Genomic DNA, 16,212 nt, shown 5'->3' with positions numbered 1-16,212 from the left:
CTACTCCCAAACCAAGCCTCATCCCAGGGCCATGCTTGGATGCCTACGGGACACCAGTCCCTCCTCGCATGCACTTCTGGGGGCCGGGTGAGGCAGGGAGCACTCGCATGCTGGGGGGCAGTACTGTACCTCTCTGCTGTTCCTCTGCAGTACAAGGAGAGGAGGCAGAGGAAAGACAAGAAGAAGCAGAGTTAAAACTGAGGATCAAGTCTGAGAGGAGCCATGGCCAGAGGAGCTCTGGTCACCCGGAGCTGCTCGTGTGCTGAGCCCTTTCCTCCGCCCTCTCACTCAGACGGCGGCGGCCACCCGAGGCAGCCCTGGCCCCGAGCGCGGCGCCTGGCTGGGGACACAGCACACCCGCTCACCCCGCCTGCGCGGGGCCGTAAGCGACCCGAGTGGGACACCCCCCCCCCGCAGGCTGCTCCTCCCGAACCTGCCCGGAGCGGCAGTTCCTCAGTCTGGATCTCAGGACTTGCTGAGCATCTGTGCTTCCCTCTGAGTCCAAGATGCTCAGCCTGAGCCTCCAGATTCAGGGGGAGAGAAATTGCTCCCAGAGCCTCACTGCACCCACGCTACATATCTGCAAGATTAACACTTCGCTCCACTTCCTTGCGATTCGAAGCTCTGATGTAGCTGCATCCCCCCGCTTCCCCCCTCCAAACACGGAGCGCTCACGAGCAGCCCGGCACTGGCACAGGGCTCAGAGCACAACTGCCGCACACGCTGCCCAGGACCAAGGCACGCTGGCCTCGTCCTGGGAGACCCAGAGAGCACGAGTTCATCGGCCCAGTGGCTCCGGTAGAGGCTGTGGCCCCACTGCAGGTCAGAAACTGCCACCCCCAGGAACCAGTCTAGATCCTCACTGGGCATTTTGTGGGCAGACTCATACCAAAGGCGTCTGCCTCACAGGGAAGACTGTGTTCACGGCACACTCAGAGCAGACTCAAGACACGAATTGCTGCCCTCTTTGTGCAGAGGAGTTACCCACTCCAGACCAAGCCAAGAGGATGAGCAATGTGGACCAAACCACTACCACACTGAGACCAGAGCACCAGGCTGCTCTACAGCCTCCCGGTCACAGTCCTAAAGGATACTGCGTGACCTTGTGACTGGAGAGCTCAGGTGTCTGATAGCCAGAGCTCCTGACAAAGAGGCCAGCACATTTCCCTCACCCCACCAATGCCCTGCCTCACCACTGAGCCTCCCCTGACCAGAGATCGCTTGTAGGAGGTTTCCTCCAAGCAGAGTGTGACAGGAAGACCTGAACACCCACACTAGCCAGCACAAGGATCTCCCTCTTGTGCAAACACCCTTCCCTCACCATCACCCATCCCTTGCTGCTGTGCTTCAGAAAAGCCCATGAGGTATGGAGAAATTACATCTCCTATTCACTGAGCCAGCTAGAACAGAACAAGAGGCTCCTCTGTGTCCTGGAGCGACAGGGGAGAGGAGGAAGGTGCTGTGCACAGTGGCAAGGATATACCAGCAGGCAGCATGGACTGCTGTGTCTCCACTGGAGTATCTTGGTGGGAGGAAGGGCCTGGTGGCACTGGTACCTCCCAGCCCAAGGGGCCAGAGCAGGCATGCTCCATCACTGAGGGACAAGCTGCAGGGATCCCCCAGGCCGCCCCCACAAAGGTACCCTCTGTTCTGCCTGCACAAGCAGGGAGCTGCTGGACACTGCTCAAGGAGCCGCAAGTTCTCCGCACTCCCCACTCATCATTACAAGCCCAGAAGTCCCCTGCCCCTTCACAGATGTTCTGGCTCTCTGAAGGAAGGTCAGGCAGGCAGAAGAGCAGGGTGTAAGAGCACCACTTCCCAGTGCTGCTCACTCCAGCAGGCAGTCTCTGAGCTCCCGCACTGCCTCCTGGGGTCACACCATACACTGGCATTCCCCTATACAGCTCTTGGCCTCTATGTCAGGGAGGGGGAGTGTGGAGAGCAGGCTCCCAGACAGCAAATACCCTACCAGCTGCAGAAGCATTGAGTGCTTTGGGGGCACTGCTTACACACCTCCTGCAATGCCAGACACAATGGAGGCAACTCCAGAGGCAGGGGCTCCACGCAGACCCTCAATGGTTCTCTTTGACTGGTTGTTCAAGCGTTGCTTCAGCTCCACCTTTTCTGACTCCAGCTGATCAATATCTGCCTGAAGAGCATCCATGGTCTCCTCAAACTCCCTGTGGAATGGAATAGAGTCCTGGGTCTAACTAGAGACATTCCTCCCGAAGACAGAGACAAACAGTTCAGGATGTGAGAGCTCCTAGCTTTGACATACACACTGTTGCCACCAGTGGCCACCATTAAAAGCTTCAAGCACAAGCCTGCTGATGCAGGGTTTGGAGCCCCACCAGTTCCTGCTGAAAGTTACAATACCATGCACAAAAGAAGTATTTATCAGTATTGAGCCCACCACCACCTCAGATGTTCCTATGTAGCCCAGTTTTTATCTTGCAAGACAATCCTCTCTTCCCCACTTGTCAGCAGGCTTGCCCTACCAACAGACTACCTGTGGCAAGAGATACTTGGAGCAAAGTAATGGTGGTAGAAACATGCAAAGAGAACAGACTTTTCCACAAAGTCTGTTTCTCTTGGGCCTCTCCCAAGGCTCCTGTCTCATCCTGTGCTCTGCTGTGCACCATTAACATATGTTGGTTCCCCTGCTCATCTTGCACTATCATTCTTCCATTAACCAAGAAATATTCCTAGACTGTCCAGCCAACACAGAGTCTAGTTTTCACCAGGGACTCTCCAACAGCCAACCCCCTTCTGCAGACTGCACCTCACACTTACTTCTCTTTCTTTTTGAGCAGTGTCTGGGTCTCATCCAGCTTTGTCTGTATCTTTTCCACTCGGTCATCTGCATCCTTGGATGCGCTATCAAGCTTCTTCTCCAGGAGACTGAGACGCACATTTGCTTCACTGAGCTCCTCTCCCTGGAGCAACAGGAAAGAAAACAGGCTGTTCCAGGCCCCTGAGGATGGCGTGCACTATGGGAAGCCCCTTGCAGTGCTTGGGGAGAGCCTGCCTAGAAGTCATGACCCCTGCCCCACTGCGTGTATGGTCAGTAGCCTGACATACACCCATCGCCAGTACGCACTGACCTAGAACAGTAAGAGAGAAAGGCCAGGGAAGTCCCTAACAAGGAGTCACCAGGCTCTGGCCACATGGCAGAACACACCTTCATGGCAACAGGAACAGTATTTCCAGAAGGAGATCTGACTGGGACTTGAAACCATCAGCTCCATAGGGAGCAAGCCCTATGGACCCTGGACCACAAATGCAACCACTCCATTGGCACAGGGCAGTTCTTCACAGACCAGCCAAAAAGTTCTTCAACTGAAGAACAGCTTACCTTGATCTTGAGAGATTTTTTCAGCTCTTTGATAACTGTCTCCCTGTCCTCCAGCTTAAGCCCCAGCCCCTCTGCATCAGTGATCTCTGCCCGAAGAGCTGCTGCCCTAAGGTCAGCAGGTGGTGTGGGCTGCAATGGAGACCAAAGGAACAAGACACAGAGTTGGTATTGTAAGAAGAATCCCAGTAACAGCAGAAGGAGTCACTCAGCAACTGGGGAACCATTCCCTCCCTTTCTGTATCCTGCAGGCATCTCCTGCACCTCCCCAAATCTCAGGCCCCAAACACCCCAGAAGTCATGGTCTCCTGCTGGGGGAGCCGGCAGCAGGATTCCCAGGAACAGCCAAGTACACTAACAAGCCCAAATCAGGCCTTCAAGCAGCTACCTCAGAAATCCTCCTCATCCCAAGCCCAAGAGGGATTCCTTCCTGGACCACCAGCCTCCAGTGAGCAGTGTGCTAGCACCGTGTCCAGTACCACCAAACTCTGGGCATCACACCTCAGTATTTCTTTGCCTGAGAGTCACTATTTCCTGTGTCTTCATCAACACTGTTGTCAGTCACCTGCTCACGGGGAAACCTAGCAGGCACCAAGACCATGCAAAGACCATCCTGTCTCTTTGCAGAGATTCTCAGGATTGTGGGACATGACAGGGCAATTCAGATGCTCCGGCTCTGCCTGAAGCTCCCGCCATAGTCAAAGCCTACCTTAGTCTGTGGCCTATCAGCATCATATTCTCCCTCCTGCATGGCTGTGGCCATCTTGTTCATGGTTGCAATGAGGATGCTGCAAGACTGGCGCAAACACTCGTACGGGTTGATGCCCTGGGTGCCATAGATCTGCAAAGGACAGGAAGAAAGTCGCAGATGCCCCTCCACCAGCTGGGCTCGAAGCCACTGTTACAGCCCCTTCCTGCCTCCCCACAACATGCCACAGGACTTCAGAGGCCACAGGCCCTTTGACAAGGCACCTGCAGAGCAAAGCCAGCTGCCAGGAAGGACAATGCAGGACACACCACAAAGCTCCCTGCACTTTGACATTCACTGGCCACATTCCCAGGAGTTCATTCCCAGCCTCCACAGGGGTGTCCTGGACTCCACCCAAAGCTGCTCCCAAGCAGGTCTGTAGCACTCAGATTAGAGGGATCTGTGAGGACAAGTCTATCACTGCAGTAGGCGCTGAGGAGTGCGGTGGCTGAGAAGAGTTTCCCACCTGTTCGCTCGCTTTGAAGGCTAAATCCTCCAGCTTCACCGCCAACAGTCCCTCGTTCTCTGTCAGAGGGGCAATCATCTGGGCCCCAGCAGCAGCCACTTCCTGCAGTACGGCCACCACCCAGGTCAGGTGCTTGCGGCAGTCCAGTAACGTGTCCGACACCTGAGAGTCGAGCAGACACAGCGTGGTTAGGAAAGGCCAGAGCCAACCAGGAACACGAACAGAGGTAAACAAGCTACTTTCCCACTCGCCTCCCAGACATCACAGCTCCTGGCTGCACAACACTTCCTTTGCCCCAGTCCAACCACTACCGAGATTTTAACATCCCACTAAAGCATCATGGGAAGACAAGAAACATGGGGAAAGAAAGAAAGAAACTCAAGCTTGGAAAAAAGTAGGTTATAAAGTCCATCTGTCTCCATCCAGACTAGAATCACGCATCCCACAGACACCAGACCAAGTATCAGCTCACACCATTTCCCTCTGCCTGAGCAGCAGGCTGTGGCTTGGCTTAAGCAGGGTATGGCATACCAGGGCACTCTCGCTGCAGCCAGCAAGCGTGACAGCAGCGCTCTGCATTCTGTGCTCGTCCAGCAGAGCTCCTTGCTCCCAAAATACTGCTAAGAGGGCCCTGTGCAGGGCAGAGCAGGGGTGCCCTGGCCCTGTGGGAGCCTCTGTGCTGGCCAGCTCACCTGCTGCCCAAAGCCGAGGGCTGCAGGGATGCCAGGAGCGTCTGTCCCTGGCATGCGGCGCCTGATCTTCTTGCAAAACTGTCGAATGTCACTGCACGAGGTCTCCAAGTCCTTGAGGAGGATGGCAAGGTCAGATGCCTCTTGCCCAGCCTAGGATTCAGAGAAAGCACCTCAGAAAAACAGATCACGAGCAAGGGAATCTGGCACAGCTTCAGCAAAGCTCACGGAGCACATCCTACCTGGAGGAAGGATCGCAGTCTGCCCACCTCCACGCCCATGCAGTCCAAGGCACTCTGGGTGAACTGCAGAGCACAAACACAAGCACCATGAGTTCAGGGCAAAGCAGAGACCAGGCAAGACAGCTGTCCTTTGTGCACCATGCTGCCATGACTCCAGACTTTACAAAGAGCAGGAGAAACAGCTGAGGCATTCACTTGGCTTTTGTTTTACTCTGTGGGGCATAGGACACAGCGCTGCCCCTTTAAAGGCTTAAGAAAGTATAACACACCCTCTCAGACAACGTTTTCAGCGCTCTCCTTGCTTCTCTTCTCTTTCTTGCTTACCTGGATGCCTGCATGGCAAATGGCCCACGTCTTTTCCCCCTTTTCCTAACAGGGGAACCTATATCACTCGTGTGCCTTGACACCCAGTGGGTGCAGGATAAAATCTGATTGCAGTAAAGAGGGCAGAAGAGGTACTTCAACTCACCAGACAATTTCAGGGGTGCAAAAGACAAAAAAGACAGAAAACACACAAAAAAAAGATAGACGAATTATTCTACTCCACTTCACCTTAATGTGGTCAGCAAGCTGCATCGTGCAGTCTTCAGCTTGGTCAGCCAGGTGGATGCTATACAGGTGCTGCATGAAAAGAGAGATTAACGTAGCAGAGATCAACAGAGATCAACATCCTTCAAATGTTTCCATGCATCCAAGCAAACAAATCAAATTAGGAAATACATAACAAAACTAACACTGAAAGTTTGGCCTAGTTTTTCTACTAGAAGTGAGAACTGTTGCGATGACACCCCAACCAGATGCCGTGTGAACACCCTGCTCTCTGGGAGCTTGCTGGTAGCCCTTAGCTCTATAAGGTCAGCAGCCTCAATCCCCAGCAGCACAGGAATCTAGGGCAGGCAAGTCACATCCTTTCTGCCTTCATCCTCCCTCTCTTCCTCCCAGGGAGGGAGAACACAGGCATAAGTTCTGCATGCTCAGAAGGCAAAAAACATAAAACAAATTGCTATCAAGCAGGCTTATTGACAGATTCTTAATGTGCCATGTGAACAACATATCCAAGGGCATGAGGTCCAGCTGCTGAACATGCTGGAGAGATTTGACCAGTTCCATGCCCTGCAGGTCAGAAATGCCCCAAGCTTGGCCAAGAGCCTGACGCTCTTGGCTCCACAGATCCTACCTGATAGTATTTGATAGCTTTGGTCAGTGGCTCCACATTGACAGTCTCATCCAGCTGGTCCTTGTGCAGCAGCTCGATCAAGAAGTCCAGGGAGCGTTCATGGACACTCATCTCGGGGTACAGCATCCCCACCTTCTTATACACCTCAACGCTGCATTTGTTCAGGGCCCTGGTAAGGAAATGGAAACACAGTCAGCTTGTCTGGGAACAGGCATATAGTCCAGACAGCATCAAGGCAGGGCTTTGCTTCTGGGTGCTGATCTCAGACCACCTAAAGTGCCAGCCATAGTCAGCTGGACCCTAAGCAGCAGGGTAGCTAGAGAGAGGTCACTGAAGGTCAAAACATCTGCAGAAAACCAGGACTTGAAATTGGCTGCCTGGGGGCTACAGGAAAGGGAGTCTCAGAACAGAAAAATACTTCAAGTATCTAAGCTAGCATGAATTTGAGGCAGAATCCAGTGCTGGAGGCAGGAAAAAATTTACCATCTAGCACCAACAGCATATAATAATAGATTTAACGAGCTCATCAGTCATGTTGCTGTAGGAGCAAAGGGATCTTTCAGGGCTCTGTTCAAACTGAGTCACTTTCCTGGGAAGCAAAGCCTAGCAGGGCTCACAGTGATTATTTTCCCTAGCACAGCACTTTTGGTCTCCAAAGGAATTTCCAGTCTCTGCAGAAAGCACTCTTTCCATGCTGTTGTCATGACATTGGCCAGCAACTGGCTCATATTAATCAAGCACTTAGATTCCTCCTTGACACTCCATAAAACCTTCCACACATGACTAAGCACTGAGCATTCACAAAAGAGGGAACTGGGCTGCAGGGGAGTGTCTGCTCTGAGTCTGAAGCCCAGTATGAGTCCCAGACACAATCAAACTTAGCAGGAGAGTGTGATGCATCTCCTGGCAGGATTAGATGGAAAATTCAGTGTGCCAGGGATACTTCTGGCCTAAAGACATGGTCACAGCTGAAGAATGAGGACTCATGCTAGAAAGCTTCACACCCCAATTCTTGGGAGGAAAGGAGGAAAACAAGGAACAAGTTACAAGAGAAGTGAACACTACCATCACAAGGCAATAAAGGGAATCCCTCAGATTTTTTCCAGCCTAGCTGCCAAAGCATCTGCAACTCCAGCAAAGACCAGGCCTTCCAGTGAGACTGCAGAGCTCAGTGCTTCCAGTCAGTGAAGTAGGTGGAAACCAAGACTGACTCGGTGATGGAGCAGAATGGTTAAGTACTCACTGTTCGTATTTGTGCAGCGTAGCCTGCAGGAGACTTAGAGAATATACCAGGCCAGCAGCAAAGCTCAGCTGCTCTCCCTGAGCACCCCTGAGGCCAGTGCGCTCTGCACAGTTTTCATTCAGATCAAACTTCTCCTGAGCCTGTTTGCTGATCAGCTCAGCCTGTTGTGGAAGAGGGCAAACAATCAAAGTCTTTCCAGACTTGTTCTGATCCTTCCCCACGTAGTCACCGACCAGCCCAACCCAGGCACAGCTTGTGTGCACAGTTTCATTAGCCCTCCCCTCACTGCTGCCACTTACTCAGGCTCAAGGTTCATTCCCATGGCAGCCTCACTGCCAAGTCACCCATCCTGTTCACACTGCCCAGCCTCTCCAGGGAATCTTCCACAGCTTAGCTCCAAGATTTCCCTGACCAGCATTTTCCTGTACTTCTCCTATCATTGAAGCTCCATGACTGGAGTAGGAACTTTTCAATAAAAAGTAGTGATTTTTGTTGAAACTAAAGTTTACAAAGAAATGAGTTCCTTCGTGTGTGTGTGTGTGTGTGTGTGTGTGTGTGTGTGTGTGTGTTCAAACAAGTAAATATTCCAAATTCACCTAGAGTAGAAAAGAATATATACATTTCCCACAGACCTATGGCACAGCTCCTGGTTAGTGAAAACCTTTGAAGCCGACACTCCAAGCCCCACGAGCCCAGCTCAGCAGATACGGCCAGCTCTTCCTACGGGCCAGCCCAAAGCTTCAGTGTGCTAATTCTTCCACGCGTCCCTCTCCCCAGCCAGTGATCAAAGCTTAACCCCCAGCCCCAAACCCATGCAGGGTCCAAGGCACCTATCCCACCTTGCAGATGAGCCGGGGGATGAGCAGCAGCACAAGGATGCAGTCGTGGTCCCCTCCGTGGCGCAGGAAGCTATCTGGCATGAACGAAGTGAGGAGGGAGACATGCCGGTTGGCCTGCTGCACCTCCATCTGGCGCAGCTCCATCTCAATAGCCTGCAGGAGACATGCACAGTCAAAAAGGAGTCCTGCTTGGTGCTCTCTTCAGGTCAGTGCAGAACAGGAGATGTATTGTCAGTCTGTTCAGTGTTCAAGAGTCAAAATCTCTTTCCTCCTGGGACACAGCTAACACCAGGCTCCACAGCTGTTGCAGGATACACTTTATTATTACCATCTGGCTGTCCCGTGGATTGGCCTGGATCAGACCCTGAGCTCCGACCTAGCCACAGAGAGGTCAGAGTACACCATGTATCCATACTCACAAGCGTTCTTTCTTTCCAGCCAGCATCCACAGAATGATAAAAACAATGTTTCAATTGTCAGCTCTGAGAACACACTTTCATAAAAAACATCCATTTTTGCACAGCAGTGAGTATCCGAAAGTGTGTGTTTCTTAGCAAAATGGTACACTGCTGCCCCCAGTACTAACAGGCGACAGTCCTGAACTGCTTCACATTGCACTTGCCTTCCCATTTTCCCTGTCAAGCAGCAAGTGTTCAGTTCCACTGATGGGCAGCAGAGGCAATCAGAACTGTATGGCCACTGGGGTGCAGCAGAGCTAGGAACAGAGCAGGGGAGTCCTTGCACAGACCCATGCCAACTCACTGGCACTTGGACCACACTGAAGCAGAGGCAGAGATGGCTTTTCATCCTGCTTAAACTGCTCTGCTTGATTAAGCATTCCCTGCATGCCTTCACAGACACAGTGGTGACCGTTTCTTTGTGCATCACATGCTGGTAGCTTCCTCCCTCCCACCACACACCCTGTGTTCCTGCCAGCTCCCGATAGTCACCTCAGCCTGTTTCTACTAGTGGTAAGAGCGCCGCAAGCGCGTAACCAGAGAGCTGTGCCCCAGCGCCAGCCTCAGCATACGGCAACTGCAGTGTACTCAGAGCACCTCCCCAAAGCGGCATCCCACACCTACGCCGTGCTACCGCATCAGCGGTCTCGCACGCTGGAACGGATGCACCATGTTCAGCTCACACATCCAGTACAGCGCTCTCCTGCTAGCCTACCTTAGCATGGGCTTTTGTCTCTGCAAATTTAATCTTGAAGTCAAACATTTCTGGAGGAGGCTGCTGCTGTTTCTCGGCAGAAGCTTCTTGCTGACTCATGAGTTCACGGTTCACATCCTGAGCACAGAAAGAAGCTGCAATTAGAAGTATGGAAAAATACCACAAAGGAGAACTGTAATCCCACACCCTCTGTAGTACCTCCACCTCTAATGCCTGATGCCCCTTTTTGGAGCAGGGGGCTCCTTGTGCTGCAAGGGACTAATAGGATGAAAATGAGGAAGAGAAACACAGGCCTGTCCCTGACTCTCAGCTGACAGCAATCTGTACTAAAGCCAAGGAATCCTTGCAGACTTATTACCAATTTATTTTCTCCCTCCAGCAAAGTCAAGGAGAACCAAGAGCAATGCTGGAACAACCCCATGCTACCCTGCCTTTTCCAGGGCACAGTTCCCAAACCTGGAGCATAAGCAGCACAGCTGCATGAAAGGCAGAAATACTTCACAACACCAACTTCAGCAGCCTTCAGCTGATGCTCTATCTATGAACCCCATCTGGATATAAGCAGGAAAGCCAGGACTGACAGAGGTCATGAGAAGCATGAGCATTCTGGCACTGCTGGACATTCCTCAGAAAAAAAAAAACAGTTAGGAATCCACTCCCCAGGGCATCAGCCATCTATTTTCTTCTGCATTTGCAGAGCCAATTTCCACAGGAGATTAGCAGACAACGTGATGCCCCTACCCCCAGGGCTCCCTTCCTTTAAGAACATTCTTGCCTACATATGCTCAGCCTCCTCCTCATCAAGGTCTGCTCCCAAAGGAGTGCTGCTACAGGGCAGGGGGATGTGCACGCCTGGCCAGTGGCATCTGCCTCCTGGTGCTGCCCTGCTGCAGTACCCAGGAGTGCTGAAGGACACTACCTGAAGGTGTGCAGTCAGCTCCCTGTACTTCTTGATAGTCTGCTGGTAGTCAGCCACGGTCTCCTGTGCAGCCTCCACACGCTTCTCCGCTTCACGGACCCGTGCTGTTGCCATATCCAGCTGCTCCCGTAACTCCAGCTCAGTCTCCCGGGCATTTTCCTGCAGCTCGTCATTCATCTCATTCATGGCTTCCTAGAAACAAGGAGGTGGCATGGGATGCAGTTACCCCATGGACTAGCAAGCGAGGGCAGTCTAGCATTTTCAAAGTAGAGCAGAGGGCCCCTCCTAGGTGTAAAGGGCATATTCTGCAGAGATGAAGGACAAAACACTTGGAAGCAAGACCAAGTGGGATGGCTTCAGAAAGGTTCCCCAGACCCCTCTGGCACTACTACCAGCACGTACTAGCAGTGCTTACTTTGCTGCCTTAGACAGCCACAACGTCAAGTAATAAGCCCAAATCAGCCTCATGTCAGCCCAGACACACACCAGGCATAAAGGAAGCAGCACAAGCACTCCAGTACCACTTGTATTCCACAGGAGCCCATCTTACCAGGTCTCCAACAGTCTCACGCAGCTCCCGGACCTTCTCTTCCAGGTCCAAGTTTCTCTCCGTCAGAGTCTCCACCATCTCTTCAGCACCCAAAGCAGCATCAACCTGCAAACGCACGTTGCATCACAGTCCAACCCAGCTCTCAAAGCACTGCTACCAGCAGCTTAAAGGTCCTTTTACATCACAGCGGGTTCACTCTGGCGAGCTGCGGGATACGACTGACACATCCTGTTGGGCAGGGAGTGCATAGGCTTCCTCCCGATAGTAAAGGCAATATCCATCAGGACAGCGAGCAACTCAAACCAGAAGAGCCAGCGATGTGTCCAGCAACTCAAGGGAAAGGCATGTTAAAACAGAGGTTTGGCTTTGGCTCTTGCAGTTGTTACTGCGTCTTTAGCTGCAGTCAGTCACAGTCACACATCACACACTGTTTCAGGTCAGTGTAAATGATGCTGACTTTTGCGTTGAGTCTTTGCAGACTCATGACAGTGCCTTCCAGGGTCTCTGTCCTCCCCGAGGGCATAGAGGAGCGGTTATAAGCTCACAATATTAATGGAGAAATGGGCATTTCAGTCTTAGTATTAACAGATATCATTTTTACTAATAGCCCACCTTTTATAAAATCCAGGCTAACGCTCAGATAGCACGTGGCCTGTTGTAGTTCAAAGGAACTGCACACATTGCTCTGCAGTGAATAAAGATCCTTCCCAGGCACTTTCTAAGGGCTGCTCCTCACCTGCAGCCTGGCTAGGAACAAGCCTCATAAAGACAGCTCAGGCAGCAACAATAGAAGGAAAAGAGCTTAGCAAGCAGCAAACACGGATCACCCCTACCAAGGACAACACACAGCATGTGCCCCATGTTCAAGAGCCACCTTAGACCCAAACACAAAATAAAGCAGAGTCCAGCACAGTTTTATTGCTGGTACAGGATTTGCTTTTGGACATGGACTCAGTGGTATTAGTCCCTGCAGTAGTATCGCCAAGTGTGGCTCTCCAAGAACAACTGCCATAGTGAAACACTGCCATACCAGGAGGTGACCCTGACTTGCCTGACAACAGTTGCCCAAGGCCCAAATAGCCCACATCCATCCCTAGCTGGACTCACCTGCTCCTTCAGCTCATCAACTGTTTTCTCTGCCTGCTTCACCTCCTCCTGCAGCTTCTCCCTCTGCTGACGCAGGGACTCCAGTTCCGTGTTCTTCTTCTCCATCTGCTTCTGAAGCTTCACGTGTTCCTGCTTCTCTGATGCAGACAAGTCCCTCATCCTTACAGAGAGTGACCAGACTCAGCACAGGCCAGTGGAAGCACAGGTACTACAGCAATGGAAACTGTTCCCTTCCCAGACATTGCTCTTTGTGGATATCAGTAGTCCTTCCCCACCAGTAGGGGCCAAGATCCCTGGCCTTGGCCACCCAGTGGTGGTACAAGCAGAGCTACCAGGCACCCCTGGAGAGCCCCAATGGACCCTGTATGTGCCAGGCTGGCACAGAAGTGACTTTCAAAGTGAGAACACACAGAGATCTTTTTAAGGCACTCAACTAGAGGTTATACATTTTAGGGACAAACTACTCCCACCTCTAAAAATAAGTATGCAGTCTGCAATTCAGCTCACAAGCTGCCCCATCTCCACTTCAAGGAGAGCTGCCCAGTGAGACTATGGTGTCTTTCCAGTCTCCTATTGCAGTGTGTCTGGGCAGCCACTCCCCAGTGGAGAAACAAGCAATGTCCCCAGAGCACAACTAACGAACAGCAAGGAAAGGACACGAATCAGTGCCTGAAATGGCACCTTCCTCTGAAATGATAAGAGCTACTGGAGAAAACAGAGAAGGAAAAATAGAAAAATGAATAACAGAGAGGTGAGACAGAAAGGAAAGAATAATTGTAAAGGGAACAATCTAAAGCACAGAAAAGAAGAACTGAATGAGCAAAGAAAAATAACACAGTTACATTCACAGTGCCAGGAAGAGGGTCAACAGCAGAAAATAATAATAATAATAATAAAAAAGATGGAGTACAAACAAGGTAAGGTGTTTCACCACGGCAGTGAGAACACAGCTTTATGTGTATGCAGACCCTGTTGTGAAGAGCTCTGTTAACAAACCATAAAGTTCTTCTGGGGCTTAAGGGCTTGGAGTTTCTCTTACTTAGAATGGTTTCTTTATACTCCCTATCCCAAACATATGCTGGTTTGGAAATCCTTGCAAAGTAGTTTCTTATGTTTTGTATCAGCAGGGAATGCTTCCACAGTGAGGCCACCTCCTGCTTCTCCCTTTCTTTACCTTTTCCTGGTAAGACATAAATGTCTTTGAGCAGGGACCGTTCTCCACACGAAGGGCAATATGGCATTCTACATGCACTGAATCACGGTCACAAAGGAATTAAGGTGTGACAGTGAGCAGTGACATGGTTACCAGAGGCACTCTGCTTGATCCTTTAGCCTAGAGGACATACAGCTTTCAGAAAAAAAGCGCCAATGCCCTGGCACATGCCCTTACGCAGAGAAAGGCAACAATCTGTTTGGCCAGTGGGCTCAGGAAACCTCAAGCAGGACCTGGCTGGCATGTGTCTGGAGAACTATCCCATACAGGCTGCTTCAATAAACCTGCAGCACAAAAACCTGCTGCTGTTCTGGAGAAGCACATTACTGCATACACAGAGAAATGAAATACAGCACAAACTTCCTGAAATGGCTCATTTTCTCCTTATACACATTGTTCTCCAGTAACAAGGGACCCTTTTAAAGGCATATACAGAGCTCAAACAGCCCAAGAGCCAGTTAGCAGCTTTTACACCATCTGCTCTGGAGAAGAAGCATTTGGCTCAGTGCTCTGACACAAGCTGTCACTAGACCAACAGAGCACAAGCTTTCATAGCAAGGATCTGCATAGCCAGCATCCCAGCCTTTTGGGAAGCCACAGGTGGTTTCCTACCTTACAAGAGCTTCCTTAAGTCTCGCATTCTGCTCCTCTAGCTGTTTGACTTGGTAACTGGATGCTGCTCCATCTGAGCCTGGTGTGGAAAGGAAGCATTATTCAGCCTGTGCAGAAATAGCAGCTGCTAACCAGATACATCTCTCAGCACTAAGTGACATTACAAACACTATTAAGAGGACAGCTAAGTCTCAAAGCGAAATAGATCAGTCCCTCTGCTGCAACTGAGGGAAACACAAGGCTGGTGCACAACACTGGTGCTCCTAGGTCGAGAAATTAGTTCAGATGAAGAACCACTGTCTCAACTTGCAGATTATACCCAAGCAGCAGCTGGGTTACGACAGAACTACACTTAGCTGGATACAGCAAGTATGCCTAGGCACTCAGAATTCAGTGAAAGCAAACACAAATAAAAGATACCACTCATTAATAAGTTCCTCATCTCCTTGCAGAATACTCCTTTCCCCCTCATATCTTTTTTCGCTCCCTCAACATGTCATCCATTTTTTGTTCACATCCCTCAGCCTGCCTACCTGATCATCTGCTCCTTCCGTGGGTTTGATTTCTTTCAGGCGCTGCTAATGCTAAAGTATTTCATGGTTTCCCATTTCCCGCTGTGTGTAATTTCTAAAGCTCACCTCGAATACAAAGAGCTAAAAAGGCCACAGTGGAATCAAAGAAAGGGCAATAATCTGGTTTCGAAGATATGCTCAGTGCAAAGCTGAGCAGTTGGATCTAAAAATCAGCAAGTAACAAAAGCAGTTACATGAGCTTCCACACAAAGTCTGTCCCACCCAAATATCTTTTGGGGTGGGATCCGCTGTCCCAGCAAGAGTGACAAGCATTAAGATTAAGTCTCTGGCATTAAATCCAAGCTCCTCCAAGCCTACGACAAGAACACTCTTGTTTCCAGCCTCACAAGTGCAGCAGCTGTATTTTTGCCTTCTCAGCGAGGCCTGGTACCTGACTGAACACAAAGCTAAGCTGCTGCCTCCTGCTGACCTGCCCCTGTAAAGGTCCTATCTGTGCCTACTGGGCATGGCTGGAAATGTAGCAGAATGCTTCCGAGCCTGCCAAGTGGGAATTGCAGAGGCAAACCTCGAGTCCCACCACAATGAGCGGTAAGAATCCATCACTGCAGATAAACAGTCAATCTCCTCCCCAGCAATAAGCTCCCCTGTTGTGTGGCCCTAGCTGAGACCACTAAAACTGACCCTTTCCCACATCCTCTCCCACCTTTCTCTTCTATCTCATGCTTCAGGATCTCCAGGTCCATTGTGAGATATTCCACCTTCTCTTTCAAGGAGTCCACCTCCTGCTGCAGGGATTCTGCTCGCTCTTCTGCCATCTCCTTGTCCAGGGTTGCCATTTCAATCGCATCAGCAGTATCTGCCATCTCCTCCATGTAGCGCTCCTTGGCTTCCAAGGCATCTTTGGCTTCCTGCAGTCAAGCACAGACAGATGAGAAGACCATCTCCTGGAAGCTCAAGGCCAGTCATTAAGAGAACCATCTCACAAGCAGTGAGCCTCAGACAGCTATGACTGTCTGAGATTCTCCTCTGATTCCCAGAGAAGAATCAGGTCCAATTAACAGAAGCTCACCCAGGCTTAGAGGAGAAGGCCCACTGCTAGTGCTCTAGAGTGTCCATTTCCCCTCTCTTGGGAATCTCTCATCTGCTTTGTAGCAGCTGCATTTCAAACCTACTCCTATCTACAACACAGCCCAGCAGAAACACCCAAATACAGAATGATCTGCAAGCAAAGGAGAGATGGATGTGAAGACAGAAGGGATACAGACTTACTGTCACTTGTATTGGAGCAGATAAGCTAACAAAACACTGGGAAAATGAACTGAGAAGCCACCCTTGACAAAACAGGCCAA

General features: G+C 51.0%; 1 protein-coding gene across 13 annotated transcripts in view; it reads right to left on the bottom strand.

Moving 5' to 3' along the window:
• The window catches only part of DCTN1 (dynactin subunit 1), a 91,505-nt gene that overhangs the window by 5,138 nt on the left and 70,155 nt on the right, over positions 1-16,212 (bottom strand). For all 13 annotated transcript variants that reach the window (XM_062574845.1, XM_062574841.1, XM_062574843.1 and 10 more), the window contains 17 exons: positions 15,567-15,771; positions 14,331-14,409; positions 12,506-12,665; positions 11,399-11,503; positions 10,849-11,040; positions 9,930-10,046; positions 8,757-8,909; positions 7,918-8,078; positions 6,675-6,843; positions 6,050-6,118; positions 5,498-5,560; positions 5,259-5,408; positions 4,567-4,728; positions 4,062-4,193; positions 3,356-3,484; positions 2,794-2,936; positions 2,014-2,180 (listed from right to left, as the gene is read on the bottom strand). In XM_062574845.1, coding sequence (XP_062430829.1) covers positions 2,014-2,180; positions 2,794-2,936; positions 3,356-3,484; positions 4,062-4,193; positions 4,567-4,728; positions 5,259-5,408; positions 5,498-5,560; positions 6,050-6,118; positions 6,675-6,843; positions 7,918-8,078; positions 8,757-8,909; positions 9,930-10,046; positions 10,849-11,040; positions 11,399-11,503; positions 12,506-12,665; positions 14,331-14,409; positions 15,567-15,771 — 2,356 coding nt within the window. The remainder of the gene's footprint in view (positions 1-2,013; positions 2,181-2,793; positions 2,937-3,355; positions 3,485-4,061; positions 4,194-4,566; positions 4,729-5,258; positions 5,409-5,497; positions 5,561-6,049; positions 6,119-6,674; positions 6,844-7,917; positions 8,079-8,756; positions 8,910-9,929; positions 10,047-10,848; positions 11,041-11,398; positions 11,504-12,505; positions 12,666-14,330; positions 14,410-15,566; positions 15,772-16,212) is intronic.

This window comes from Rhea pennata, chromosome 4, assembly GCF_028389875.1.
Source record: "Rhea pennata isolate bPtePen1 chromosome 4, bPtePen1.pri, whole genome shotgun sequence".
NCBI lineage: Eukaryota > Metazoa > Chordata > Aves > Rheiformes > Rheidae > Rhea > Rhea pennata.
The sequence above is the reverse complement of the archived record's forward strand: the minus strand, read 5'-3'. Positions and strand labels throughout refer to the sequence as shown.